Source organism: Penicillium odoratum, assembly GCF_028828045.1.
Source record: "Penicillium odoratum strain IBT 22623 chromosome Unknown utg000004l_segment0_segment0, whole genome shotgun sequence".
In the NCBI taxonomy this organism is placed as follows: domain Eukaryota; kingdom Fungi; phylum Ascomycota; class Eurotiomycetes; order Eurotiales; family Aspergillaceae; genus Penicillium; species Penicillium odoratum.
This window is the reverse complement of record NW_026643146.1, coordinates 2,784,727-2,797,277: the sequence shown is the minus strand read 5'-3', so window position 1 is coordinate 2,797,277 and position 12,551 is coordinate 2,784,727. Positions and strand designations below refer to the sequence as shown.

Genomic DNA, 12,551 nt, shown 5'->3' with positions numbered 1-12,551 from the left:
AATATTGCTTACTGATCGAAGTATCTTCAAGTTTAAGAATCACTTTGAAATGAAAGCAATGGATTTTGTCCCACCACTTCAACTTGATACTTTACTTTCAAAATCACCCTTTGAGTCATTATTTGCTTTTTTCCAGTTTACAAGCCACAATTTCCCAACGATAACTCCGACGCTTAAGAGGATTTGCGACGCTGTTCGGACTTTCGTGGACAGAGAGAACCCAGAGGACGCCGCGCTACTCAAATTAGCCAAAGGATTTGAAGATGTGTCATTGCTTCCAAGTGTCGCTATGCCATCTTCGAACCAGGTTGACATCCAAGTCATCTTCGACATGAAGCTTAAAGATGACCCTGAGCTCGTTTCAAGGTGGAATACACCCAAAAAGTGAACAAATTTGAGCTACAACATGTAAAATCCTACAACAAGCGCTAATTTGAGTTTCAAGATTGGCGGCCTTGAAATGCTAATCCGATCCTCAGGAGCGTTTTGCGAAGAATCTTCAAGGATCAGTGAGCCAACCTCAATTTTCCAGACAGGTGTGGTTATGCCAATCCGGTCCCCAGGGGTATGTTGAGAAGGGTTCCAAAGAAGCAGTGAGTCTAAACGTCGGTTTCCAGATGGGCCTAATTATACTAATCCGAGATAGTATTCAAGGTCACAAACACCGGTCTTAAACGCAAGGGTAGCTTCAATAATCCTCCCCCAGTCGACCGTGATATTCAAACAGCACTTTCCAAAAGGGACTATTAATAATAATCCGATCGGCAGAAGAAGCAAATGGTGACAACATTGAAGGAAAATCAACAACAAGCTCCCCGTTCGTCAAGGCAACCCAATCAATACATAGTCGAAGCACAAGCAAAACCAGAAGATGCGCGTCTGCTAGGACCTGGAGTACCTTCTATCATTTTTAAAGCGTTGAGTCAATTTATCAATCCAGGAGAACAAGCAGCTGACAGCGTCAAAGTAGAAGACCATAGAGAACGATTACAAGATCATATTCGCAAGGAAAGATACCATAGCATGTCCGCTTCCTATCACGGTTTCATTGAACTATTAAGTAGATTCGGAGCTTTGCGGACGTTGTTGGGAGTTACTCCGGTACTCTACCGTCTTGCAAAGGAGCGAAAGCAAGCTATGCGAAAGCAAGCTATGGCTGTCTCGTTTCTCTACCATTGATTCTCTTCTCACCGCGCCAACTGGGAGCGAAAACAAATAATCCCACTGGATGAGACCAACGTCCGCACTGCACACTTCCACTCAAAATTTCATCCATCATCGGATGCCAATGAGTTCTCTACTCCTATTGAAGTGAAGCATGAGTTAGATCTGTTGTTCTCCTCGCACAGCAAAAGTTGTAGAATCCACTGCTGGCAAAGCTTTTGTCTTTGTTATCCTGATCAATTGATTATTACCTCAATATGAATAGGGCTTTATAAGGAGGCGATAAGTACTCATTTTCCCTTTACCTAGGTATATGTATCTATAATACCTTCAACGCACTTCTATATATTGAGGTTGAGTAGAGGGTAGATATGCCACATATTATGCTAGCACTTGAGGTATAGGACACCTGGGTAGCTAAAGGGGTAGGTATGTGGTTAGATACCTAGAATTGAAGCCTTATGGATGTACATGGGAGGTCAGTACGATGCCTTTACCAAACAATACCCATATGTAACGCTTCACATCATTATATCTACAAGCCATTGACAACCAGCTATTGGAAGCAGTATATTCGGGTGGCATGGTGGTGTCGGTCTTGAGGTCTTCCACGGTCGCTTTATAGATGACTAGGGTAAGGATGGGCTTGGGCAATGATGATGTCTTCACCATATAGTACCTATGTCGTTGGGAACCTAACCACACGGCTAGCATTAAAGATCAGTAAAATTAAACTATGATCTAACTCTACATACCAGTCAAAGATCCACGGATGTCGAGATCACATTCAAAAGATAAAATCACCAAAAGTACACTATGTATAGGGCTTTATCCATTATCAATGGATTGAAGCTTGCTGGGCTTGACTACGTTCGGGTGACGTTGACGCTGATGAAGCTGTGTAACACAACTGCAGCAGATCTAAGTCTCGGTCACTGGCCCCACAAAAAAAAGGTCACCCTAGTTTTATTGAGTGGACTGAGATAATTAGTTAGAATATGATGTTAGGATTAATTAGTCAAAAAGAGCAAATGTGTGAGGTCCAAAGCAATTGACTTTGCTGCCTGGAAATTCCCCACTTAGCACATGTTCTGCCTGAGACTAAGCCAGGCAGCAGCCCCATTCACGCCTTACCATTCAGGCCACAAATAAACAATGTGACCATCAGCTTTGTTTAAAAGGATTCTGTTGCCTCACTTCAGGACTTCGCGATTGATTAACTTTATTCCTCATTTCCTCTCATCAAACCACATCCCTTCATCAACCTGACCCATTCCACTATTGATTGTATTCATCCAATTCTTTAAGTGCTGTGCTCAACTCACTTCATTTTCTCCATTTCTCTTTGTCTTTTATTTACTTCGAACTGATCAAGATGCCGGCACGATCTTTCAAATCCCTTTTCATTGCAGTCAGTGGAACAATTCCTGGGCACAAGCAGGGTAGGACCTCCGACCCCAGACAATTGGCCCCACACTAACGTGCCGAGTCACAGCTGACATCAAGACCTTGGTTGAGGCCCAAGGATCTACGTTCATGACTGCCCTGGATAACACGTGCACCCATTTGATCACAACTGAGAAGGAAGTTGAGAGAAAGGGCACCAAGTGTAAGTCCCTATTATAAGTCTTGCCATGGTCTCAGCAAACGCACGATTTTCATTACTAACGGCAAACACAGATCAAGCGGCTTGCAAGATTCCCACCTGCAAAATTGTGAGTGTGGATTGGCTGGTCTCTTCAGGTGAAGCCAAGAAAGTCCTTCCTGAGAAAGCATTTCTTCTGTCTTCAGACTCGAATAGCGATGCCACATTGCCCATGCTTGACGGGATTTCGGACAACCCAAAGAAACGCGCCATAAAGGAGGAAGATGATGAAGACGCCCAAAAGTCCAAGAAAAGCAAAAATGACTCTCAGAAAAGCCACTCTAAACCATTGAACATCCCTATCGATGAAGGGTTTTTTCACAACTGTCCCTTCAAAGGCCCTCAGTGTGAGTTTTCCCTCTCAATACTGGAATGAAAAAACACTCATTGGTTTTTCAGATGCACACGTCTATATTTCATCTGATGGGTTGATCTGGGATGCGACACTCAACCAGACAGATTCAGGAAAGAACAACAACAAATTTTACCGCGTCCAGCTCATTGCTTCCGATGGTGAGAAAGAGTTCGTGGCGTGGACACGCTGGGGTCGTGTTGGCGAGTTCGGGCAGTTTTCCTGCCTAGGGCATGGCTCCTTGGAAGATGCCAAAAGATCCTTTGAAAAGAAATTCAAAGACAAGTCGGGTCTGACGTGGGAAAACCGCCTGAATCCTCCCAAGAAAGGGAAATACACCTTCATCGAGCGTGACTATGAGGATGATGAGGACGATACCGAGGAGACAGTGACAAAGAACGATTCAGATGAGGTTAAGATCAAGGTTGAAAGTACTCTCACCAAGCCCCTTCAAAGTCTTATGTCTTTCATTTTCAACCCCGAGCACTTCCAATCTACTTTGGCCTCAATGTCTTATGATGCGCAGAAGTTGCCGTTGGGGAAGTTGAGTGAACGGACCCTCAAAGCAGGTTTCACGATCTTGAAAGAGCTGGCGGAGCTTATTGCCACCCCCAATACTGGAACAGATTGGCAACAGTCTCTTGTGACTCTCAGCAATCGATACTTCACCACGATTCCGCACGTCTTTGGTCGCAACAGACCCCCAATCCTGAACTCAGATGCACTGATCAAAAAAGAGGTTGAGTTACTGGATGCCTTGACGGACATGGACGTTGCAAATGAAATCATGAAAGACTCGAAGCTGTCTGATATCAACGAGCTGGACCGGCAGTTCCAGGGCCTTGGTATGAAGGAGATGACTCAACGTAAGTTAATTTGATTTTTCGCTCGAGGAGATACTAACATGAAATAGTTGATCACAACGGAACCGAATACCATGAGCTTGTCGCTTACCTCAACAATTCCCGTGGCGCAACTCACAACCTCAATTACAATGTGAGTCTATCCCAGATCAGCGTTTTGTCCCAGGCTAATTAATCCAGGTTATCGACATATTTCGCATTGAACGCCAAGGCGAACACGACCGCTTTACTTCCTCTCCCTTTGCAAAGCTCAAGAACAGTGACCGCCGCCTTCTCTGGCACGGGTCTCGAAGCACAAATTTCGGTGGCATTCTGAGCCAGGGTCTGCGCATCGCCCCACCAGAGGCACCAGTGAACGGATACATGTTTGGGAAGGGTGTCTACCTCGCTGACACGTCCACCAAGTCTGCTAACTACTGCTGTCCACGTAACAGTGGTAACACTGGTCTGTTACTGCTGTGTGATGCCGAGCTAGGTGACCCTATGCTGGAACTTGTCAGCAGTGACTACTCGGCTGGGGAAAACGCGAAGAGCCAAGGGAAGATCGCCACCCTTGGCCAGGGCCGATGCATCCCTGGAGGATGGAAGGATGCTGGCTGTCTGACATCCAATCTGAAGAGTGTCAAGATGCCTGATGTGGCGGTCGATCAGCATCGGAATGTGCCCGGCAAGTATCTGATGTACAACGAGTACATCGTCTACGATGTAGCTCAGATCAGGCAGCGTTATCTCTTTTACGTTCGCATGAGTTGAAGCTGATGACTACGCATCGCTCAGTGTTATTTGGGTTCGCATGGCGGGGAGTTTATCAGGATCATCAATCATCATCTGCATCATCTAGGGGTGTTCCCATCTTCAAAGCTACACCCAACTATTTTAACGACATGAAAATCGATTAACTTACTTTATATTTCCACCGTGGTAGCTACTGGCTAATAGGCATAGTCATTCGGCAAGTAGAATCAGACTCTAATGCATTTTAATGCGGATCCAATGACTCGCCAACATCAAAGAGTGGGATCACTTTGGTGTTCCATTTTAGGCTAGCGCGACGCATGCAGTATCCACATTTGGCGAGCATCTTACCAGTCTAACTGTAATAGGCCATATGTAGGCTACGCCAACCTAATCTAGAATAACACCACCGATAAGGAATATATGAACAACTTACAACCTACATCTTTTCAAGCTTCATCCCTCCCCAAACCACCCATACACCAGCTCTTTTTCCACCACCACCACAAAAAAACACAATAATGAGCACCAAACCTACCCCCCTCTGCGTCGCCATAATTGGCTCCCTAAACATCGACTTCGTAACAACAACACCGCGCTGCCCAACCGCCGGTGAAACCCTAACAGCAACCTCCCTCACCATAACAGCCGGCGGAAAAGGCGGAAACCAAGCGGTTGCAGCTGGACGCGCTTCCTTCATCACAGAGAGCAAACAAGATGTACAAGTCAGTATGATCGGTGCCGTCGGTGCCAATGACCCGCACTACACTACGCTTCTTCAACCCGCATTTCAGAAATCCGGCGTGAACACAGAGCATATCCAGCAATTATCCGATGCGCAAACCGGCTCGGCGAGTATCATCGTTGAGGAATGTGGAGAAAATCGCATTCTTGTGGTGCCTGGTGCGAATCATGTTGGTATGATGGATTCCTCGCGGATAGTTGCGACTGTTGCGAAGACTATGCCTTCGGTCATTGTGATGCAGGGAGAAATTCCGCGGTCGACTACATTAGAACTTTTGAAGCATTATAACGGGAGTTATGCTCATGTGGTGTTTAATCCCGCGCCTGTTTTTTCGGAAGGAATTTCGCTGGAGGCTGTTATGGGGACTTCGGTTTTAATCCTGAATGAGACCGAGGCTGTTCAGATGTCCAGGTGTATCGCCGGGCTACCTGTTTTTGGTGAGAGTGAACTGGATGCTTTGCAGCCTGAGGAGCTGGCTCCGAGATTCCATGAGTTGGCGAGAGTTCAGATTGTGATTATTACACTTGGGGCAAAGGGGGTTTATTTCTCGACGAGGAGTGGTCGGTGTGGTGCCGTGCCGGGGGTCAAGGTTCCTAAGGTTGTTGATACTACTGCTGCGGGGGATACGTTCGTTGGATATTTTTCGGCGAATTTGGCGCGATTCCTTGCTAGTGGAGCTGCGTTGGAAGCTTTCGATGACGAGATTGAACAGGTTGTTGGGAAGGCAAATGCGGCTGCTGCTATGTGTGTTCAGCGGAGTGGTGCGATGCAGAGTATTCCCTTTGCTTATGATTTGGAGTGATGGGATGGACTTTTATGTGCAAAAGAAAGACGTTATCATTTCGTACAGAATTCCTCTCCCACTCTCCTTCCACATCTTTTTCTTATGAAGAATCCCATTTCATGTTTATTTTAGAGAGCCATTCGGCTATTGAAGTAGAATGGATTGATAACTCATGATGGTCTATCCAGTAATTCTTTTTTTCATTTTTTTTTTTTTCAAGCTCAGTGAGCTTCAGATTTCCAGATCCATTAAGATGTGGTAACATTTGGGAAACACAATCAGGGAATCTCATTGTTCTTAACACATCACGATCATTCCTCCTGGCTAATGGCGATTATCATACTTATTAGTCTCAAAGTTCATCTAGCGCCATATCCTCGGTTCCGCCAGTGGCACATTGCTCCTGATTAAGCAGTTCCTTCGCTTTCGCTTTGGCTGCTTCAGCTCCTGCCCGAATTGCGCTCTTGGATTCGTCGCTAATGATGATTCCTCTTTGCTTAATTGTATCCTCCAGGATTAGGGTGGATTGCAAGGCCTTCTCGGCACGGGCACGAAGCCCATTGAGAATCTCTTTTTGTTTCTCATCGACTATCTGCGCGACCTTTTTAGAACTATCTTCGCTGTACTTCTTGAGTTCAGCTTGGAACTCCTCCATAGGCTCGTTGCTGGCAGCACTCTCTGAGAGCTTGTAGCAGAGATTAACACCGTCGGCAATGTAGTGGCGATCCACCTGGCTATACATTCCGGAGATGTCCTCCAAAAGAGAGAAGTAGGCCTTGACTTGCAAAGTGGAGGTGTAGATAATCTGCTTTGAAATATCGTCCACATTGACCAATCCACGCTCGTTGGCGCGTTCGCCGGCCTTGCTCATTCCCTTGACGAAGCTCTGCGCCCGTGGCAACATGACGTGGTCGATAACCGTTGTCAGCATGGTGAAGAAGCGCTCTAGCTTACCAAATTGCACAGACAGATCAACTAAGACGTTGATGCAGTCACGCAAGACGGCTTTGATCTCTTCCAAGGTGATCGCGCTCTCCTTTAGTCGCTCCAAGCGCTTTTCCACCTCAGCCATGGCAGCCGCAGTATTGGCCTGGCGAGCCAGAGCAGCATCATAGTTTTTCTGCGCTGCTTCTACAGCACTTTGAGTCATCTGTACTGCTTGCATGGCACTGTTCACCTGTGCCACCTGCGCACTATGATCGGGCTTCGAAATGTCGATCTTGATCAGCTCAGGCGAGTTGATTGAGGACATGGTTACGGCAGAGGAGGAGAGGGCTAGAAGATCGTTCATTGCAGTCTTGACCTCGCTCTTCCATTCATTCACAGTTTTGGGATCGAGCTTTTCGGAATTAATGCTGCTCCCTTTGCCCAACAAAGTGCGAATATCATTGGCGACCTGCATGAGTCAGCGATACAATCCAAATGAGATGACAAAAGGAGAGTATCTCAACTCACCTTGATCAACCTATTTAAAGAGGCGTGCAGCTTCTTGTTGGGTTCGGTATTTGTCTTTTCAATGGAATTCTGCTGGTTGGTGAGAGTTCCAATAAGGTACCCGATGGAACTGTTGTCACTTTGGGCGCCATCTGCATCGTCAGTGGGCTTGTCCGAGCCTCTGAATTTTTCAAGGTTTATCTCTCCCTTCTCACCCCCTAGGTTCTCATAGAAGTGGGCCGTGAAATCCTTCATTTCTAGAGCGGCAGCATAAGCTGGATCCGCCGCGGTAATTGCTGGCGAACTTGCAGCCGAATCAGTGGTCTGAGCGTTATTATTGTTAGGTTTAGCTGGGTTGGCAGCAGCGAGCACGGCAGGAAGGATTCCCCCCATGACATAGGGAAGTGCTTGAGCAAAGCCCGAGACTGCAGCCTGAGCAACCTGCGCCCACGGTCCTGGTAAGTTATCCAGCGCATTGTCCAGTCGCTTTTCAGCACGCTGGACCTGCTTCTGCATCGCTTCGGCCTGTAACTTAGAGTCTTCCACGGCCGCTGTCGCGAATTTCTTGTCGATTATGGCCACAAGCGCGTCTACCTTGACGATGTCTTGTTTGAGGCTCGTGTTGGTACTCTCCTGCTCTAGACAGGCGTGGAGTTCACCGACCATCTTTCCCCATTTATTGAAAGCCATCCGAATCTCGGTAGCGAGAGTAGCACACTGCTTCGCTTCCTCCGAGAAGTCTTGAAGAGCATCCATGAAGTCTTCGAGTTCATATTTGCCCCGGGTACAAGGAACAAGCCGCGCAAAAACAATGTTAATCTATATAAGGTGCGCTGTCAGCATGTTGCGCTAGATATCTTTGTCATCATGGTAAATGACTTGCCTTCTCTGTCGTGATTCGACGACTGCGGTTTTGCAGTGCGTCCATGTGCCCGCCAGCGATTGTGAAAGCCTCGCGACCGCCACTGTCACAGACTGAACGTGATTTTGTTAGATAAGTCTTGCATTAGATTTTATATTGTATACTGGGCTCACGTACCCTCAACAAGACAACTTCTCAATGACATGTCTTTTCTGTTGACCAGATATTTAAATCCACCAGTAGGCTGTGAGTCCAACATGATTTTACCTGCGGTTTCGCTCGATGCTGCAATCCAAAGAGATCCCATGAGACTCAAGGCAGTGGGTGCTGCGCTCAACAGCTCACCCCAGGAAAACTGGAAGAGAGCCGCATTCTTGATCTCGTCGACGAATTGATTGGATGCTTTGCCTCCAAAGTAAATTTTTTGCATTTCTTTACGCGCACGCTCCAGATCCGTGAGAGCGTCGGAAGCCATTGCGAAACTTTTCAAAGATGAGGGAGGATGGGAAAGCAAGTGGAAAGAAACGTCAATGATGGAGATCCCCAGATCAGCGACTGTAGTCAAGGCGGAGATGGATGGACTGATGGATAATGCGAGTTTTAGTCCGTCACAAGCGGACTTTATGTAGACAAACCGGCTCCTTCTAATGATGATGGTGTATTGGAACACAACGTCCATAGTCTCAGCTGGATCGGCTCGACTGGCCACTTGGACTATTGAGGATATTCGTCCGCAGGTCCAGTCGAAGGCTGGAGCCTGCGCCCACTACTGAGGTCTGAGTGTTGGTTCTAGTTCGTCTACACATTTTAGCATTTCGTGCCGAGCTTCGAAATTCTTCAGAGTCTGTCTTGGATGTCAACCCAATTGTGGATCTGCAGGACCTGCTTGCGAGTAGACAGCTGGAAACCAGTGGCCTGTGACAAAGTTCGTGGTTCAGCTGCGTGACAAGCTCCACCGGTGACGAGTGGGTTCCACTGCGGGGTATGGCTCTGAGTCCGGTGGTGCCGAAGGAAAGAATAGCCTCGCGACGAATTGCCGTCTCCTTTATGGATGAAAGCGGTATGAGACAATTCAATCCGCGCTATGAACAGTATATCCTATTTCTCGGAACATGGAAATGTTCTTCAAATTGATAAGTAAGCCGGAAGAAAGGCAATTCATGCCAATTTTCATCGCAAGGTTTTTCTGGATGTTCAGTTGACTATCAAGTGAAACTCAATTCCAATAAGTCTATTCATGGCATTCAACGAAGATCAGTTCCAAACAGCCGTGAAGGCTGTGGAGGAGGTACTTTCCGAGCGGACAATCAAGTGGAGCAATGACCCATTCGGGCGAGTAGGTAAACTGCCTTTATATTCGCCCCTAAGCCCCCAAACTGTGGTGGTACCTCGAAGACTCTAAGTGTTATATGGGTCAATATCAATGACTGTTCTCCGTTCTTAAAGCGCGCACCAAAGATCTCATTGACCAACATGATGCAAGCTACGAGAGCCTTGCGATTGTTACCGACGCGTTAGAAAAGCTGGTATCAGAAGCAGCTCGTCAGGGCTATGCAAAGTTGGAGCAATCTGTAAACACTTTAATGCGTCTGGAGCATGGAAACACCCGTCTGTCGCGTGAGGACGCCTCCATACTCAACGCGCTGCACGCAACAGTGGACTATTTCCAAGAAGTCTGCACTACCTCGCAGAACGCCACGACTAATATATCGCTCGAGTGTGAGCGGTGTATGCGGCTTGGAGATAATGCCGCTCAGTACCTCAATGTTTTAGCCAGTCAGATACCATTGAGAGCTCTTAGCCAGACCCCCTGTATTTCACGCTTGCACTGGGGTACAATTGTCAGGGTTACCATCCGGGAGATCCAAATAGCCTACGGAGAAATCGTCATTTACAATCGAATTTTCCAACGCCTCCACGACATAAAAATAAGAATCAAGAATCTGGAGTGATTGAGAGAGACCTACTGCAATCGGCAATATTTTGCAACGTCCATGCAGACCAAGGTACACCTGGTGTTACTTTGTGGAGTTTCCACTGCTGCGAAGTGGCGTTATTCAAGCTATAGCCGCTGATGCAAGTGCCACCATTGCCGCCATCTGATTATACTAGTTAGCTACAAATGTAGATTTGAGTTGATTATTGAGAGGGGCCTGATCTACCAGCAAAAATATTGATGGCTGACCCACCATTGACACAGGTGAAAATCACGGTGCGCCCATGAAATTCGTCCGGTGCGAAATAGTCTTGTTCGTTTTCGAATCCCATTTTTGAGACTTAAAGAAAGAAAAAATCGGATATTAGGTCAGAGTTGAAATCTTTACCTTGGAAGCAGAGCAATTCAAAGGGTGCGCAAGGGTCTAAGAACGGTAGATAGTTATGGCAAGTGCTTAGATTTATTCAGAAACAGACTTCGCTATTTGGAAAGTGCCCCATCAGGCGTCAGTGTCTGCTAAGTTCACTTCGTTTGATTTGCCTCGACATTTCACTTGGGCGAATGTTCGCCTATCGCTCGCCTTTCCATTTTTACTTGATCTTTCGAGCTAAGAAATACTCGGGTAACTTCGCCCAGTCCAACTGTCGCAGATGCACCTCACCTGGCGATGAGACAAGCGCTTAGCTTGGCTGTTTACAGGAACGATCAAAATAAAATTTGTCTTCGAGGATTATCGGCCTCGTGGCGCACTAGTCACACCTCCACCTCGGCCACACCGCGATCTCCACCTGGTATCATGTGGATTCTTCAGCAGTCCTGGATCACAGCCATCGGACTAAACCTGAGGTCTACAGTCAAAGCTACTATCTCCAGTCTGGTGAGCTGCCGTTATCGATCTGGATGTGAAGTGGGCTGAGATCATGGTCCATGTCGGGTATGAGGTGACCCATCACCAATTGCTTTCAATTTCTTTCACTATGACCGAATCTAGGGACTAATATATCATAAATCAATACTTCAAAATTTGACTCTTGTTTGAATTTGTGTTAACTTGGTGGTGGGTCTGCTCTTTGGTCAACACTACAAATTGTGCAACGACTTGGATTTCGAATTGAAGCACTTTTACAGTTCCATCAGCTTTCTGTGGAGGCATAGTAAAGGCAAAGTTAGGCAACCATGACAATAATACACTCAAAAGCAGCAACAAGTATTAATGTATGACAAGTATTTTTTCACTAAACTATTATATACGCTTAAAGGTACCCAGTGCCCATCCAAGTGGTAAGTGAGCATCTCCGTAACCTCCCTTACCAGAACAGTAGTGACACCGATTTTCAAAAGCACTGTATGATATTAATTACACCGCAAGTTTCATCGAATCGGGGTTTTAAATGGCTATCATGTCCGTCAACTACAAAAGTCGATATCAACCTTGCGAACGTGATAAATTCGGAATCAATATTTTCTCAAGCCAACGTACCTATACTCTGTGCGATAGTAGAGGTAGGAAGCTCAAATTACTTGATATAAGTTGCCATCACAAGATGTGAAGTCTGAGTACCCCAGCTAAAGGTTTTGAGTAATAAGCCATAACGGAGGTAGTTGGAATGTTGCAGATCATTCGTTGTCCACATATCTCCATGTGAGAGCTCGAGCAAAGCCATGGACCGCCTTGCATCATCATCAGGCTGATTTTATTTAGCGAGCTTGATCCAGGATGGGCCGAATTCACGTTTACGTCGATAAATCTGTCGAGGAAATCATGTACATCAATATTCTTTTTGTGTTCAGATTCGGTTTACCAAATTACTGGAGTGCATCGACTCGTCGCCTGATGCATTCGAGTATTCCCTTTGCCTATGATGTGAGTGATGGGATCATGTATCATAGATTTTTATCTGCCAAAGGAAGACATTATCATTTTATAGAATTCCTCCCATTCTCCATCTCCTTCCCCGTTTAAAGTTTGACCGCCATTCGGGCTTAGAAATCCCCCGAAATGGGCAGAATTCACGAACTAATCAAAGCCCA

The 12,551-nt window shown here is 46.4% G+C and overlaps 4 protein-coding genes across 4 annotated transcripts; 3 read left to right on the top strand and 1 right to left on the bottom strand.

Moving 5' to 3' along the window:
- Positions 1 to 2,539: 2,539 nt before the first annotated feature.
- On the top strand, positions 2,540 to 4,777 carry N7520_005319 (uncharacterized protein; the record flags this gene model as incomplete). The annotated part of the gene is made up of 6 exons (XM_057139253.1): positions 2,540 to 2,606; positions 2,660 to 2,773; positions 2,845 to 3,156; positions 3,209 to 4,027; positions 4,075 to 4,157; positions 4,205 to 4,777. 6 exons carry the CDS (start codon positions 2,540 to 2,542, stop codon positions 4,775 to 4,777), a joined length of 1,968 nt encoding a protein of 655 aa, XP_056997460.1.
- Positions 4,778 to 5,280: 503 nt separating this feature from the next.
- Positions 5,281 to 6,306, top strand: N7520_005318 (ribokinase; the record flags this gene model as incomplete). Its single annotated transcript, XM_057139252.1, has 1 exon — positions 5,281 to 6,306. The coding sequence occupies one exon, from the start codon at positions 5,281 to 5,283 to the stop codon at positions 6,304 to 6,306; it is 1,026 nt and encodes a 341-aa protein (XP_056997459.1).
- Positions 6,307 to 6,640: 334 nt separating this feature from the next.
- On the bottom strand, positions 6,641 to 9,059 carry N7520_005317 (uncharacterized protein; the record flags this gene model as incomplete). Its single annotated transcript, XM_057139251.1, has 4 exons — positions 6,641 to 7,684; positions 7,744 to 8,541; positions 8,602 to 8,687; positions 8,762 to 9,059. 4 exons carry the CDS (start codon positions 9,057 to 9,059, stop codon positions 6,641 to 6,643), a joined length of 2,226 nt encoding a protein of 741 aa, XP_056997458.1.
- A 762-nt stretch (positions 9,060 to 9,821) lies between these two features.
- Positions 9,822 to 10,536, top strand: N7520_005316 (uncharacterized protein; the record flags this gene model as incomplete). Its single annotated transcript, XM_057139250.1, has 2 exons — positions 9,822 to 9,924; positions 10,031 to 10,536. 2 exons carry the CDS (start codon positions 9,822 to 9,824, stop codon positions 10,534 to 10,536), a joined length of 609 nt encoding a protein of 202 aa, XP_056997457.1.
- Positions 10,537 to 12,551: the final 2,015 nt, after the last annotated feature.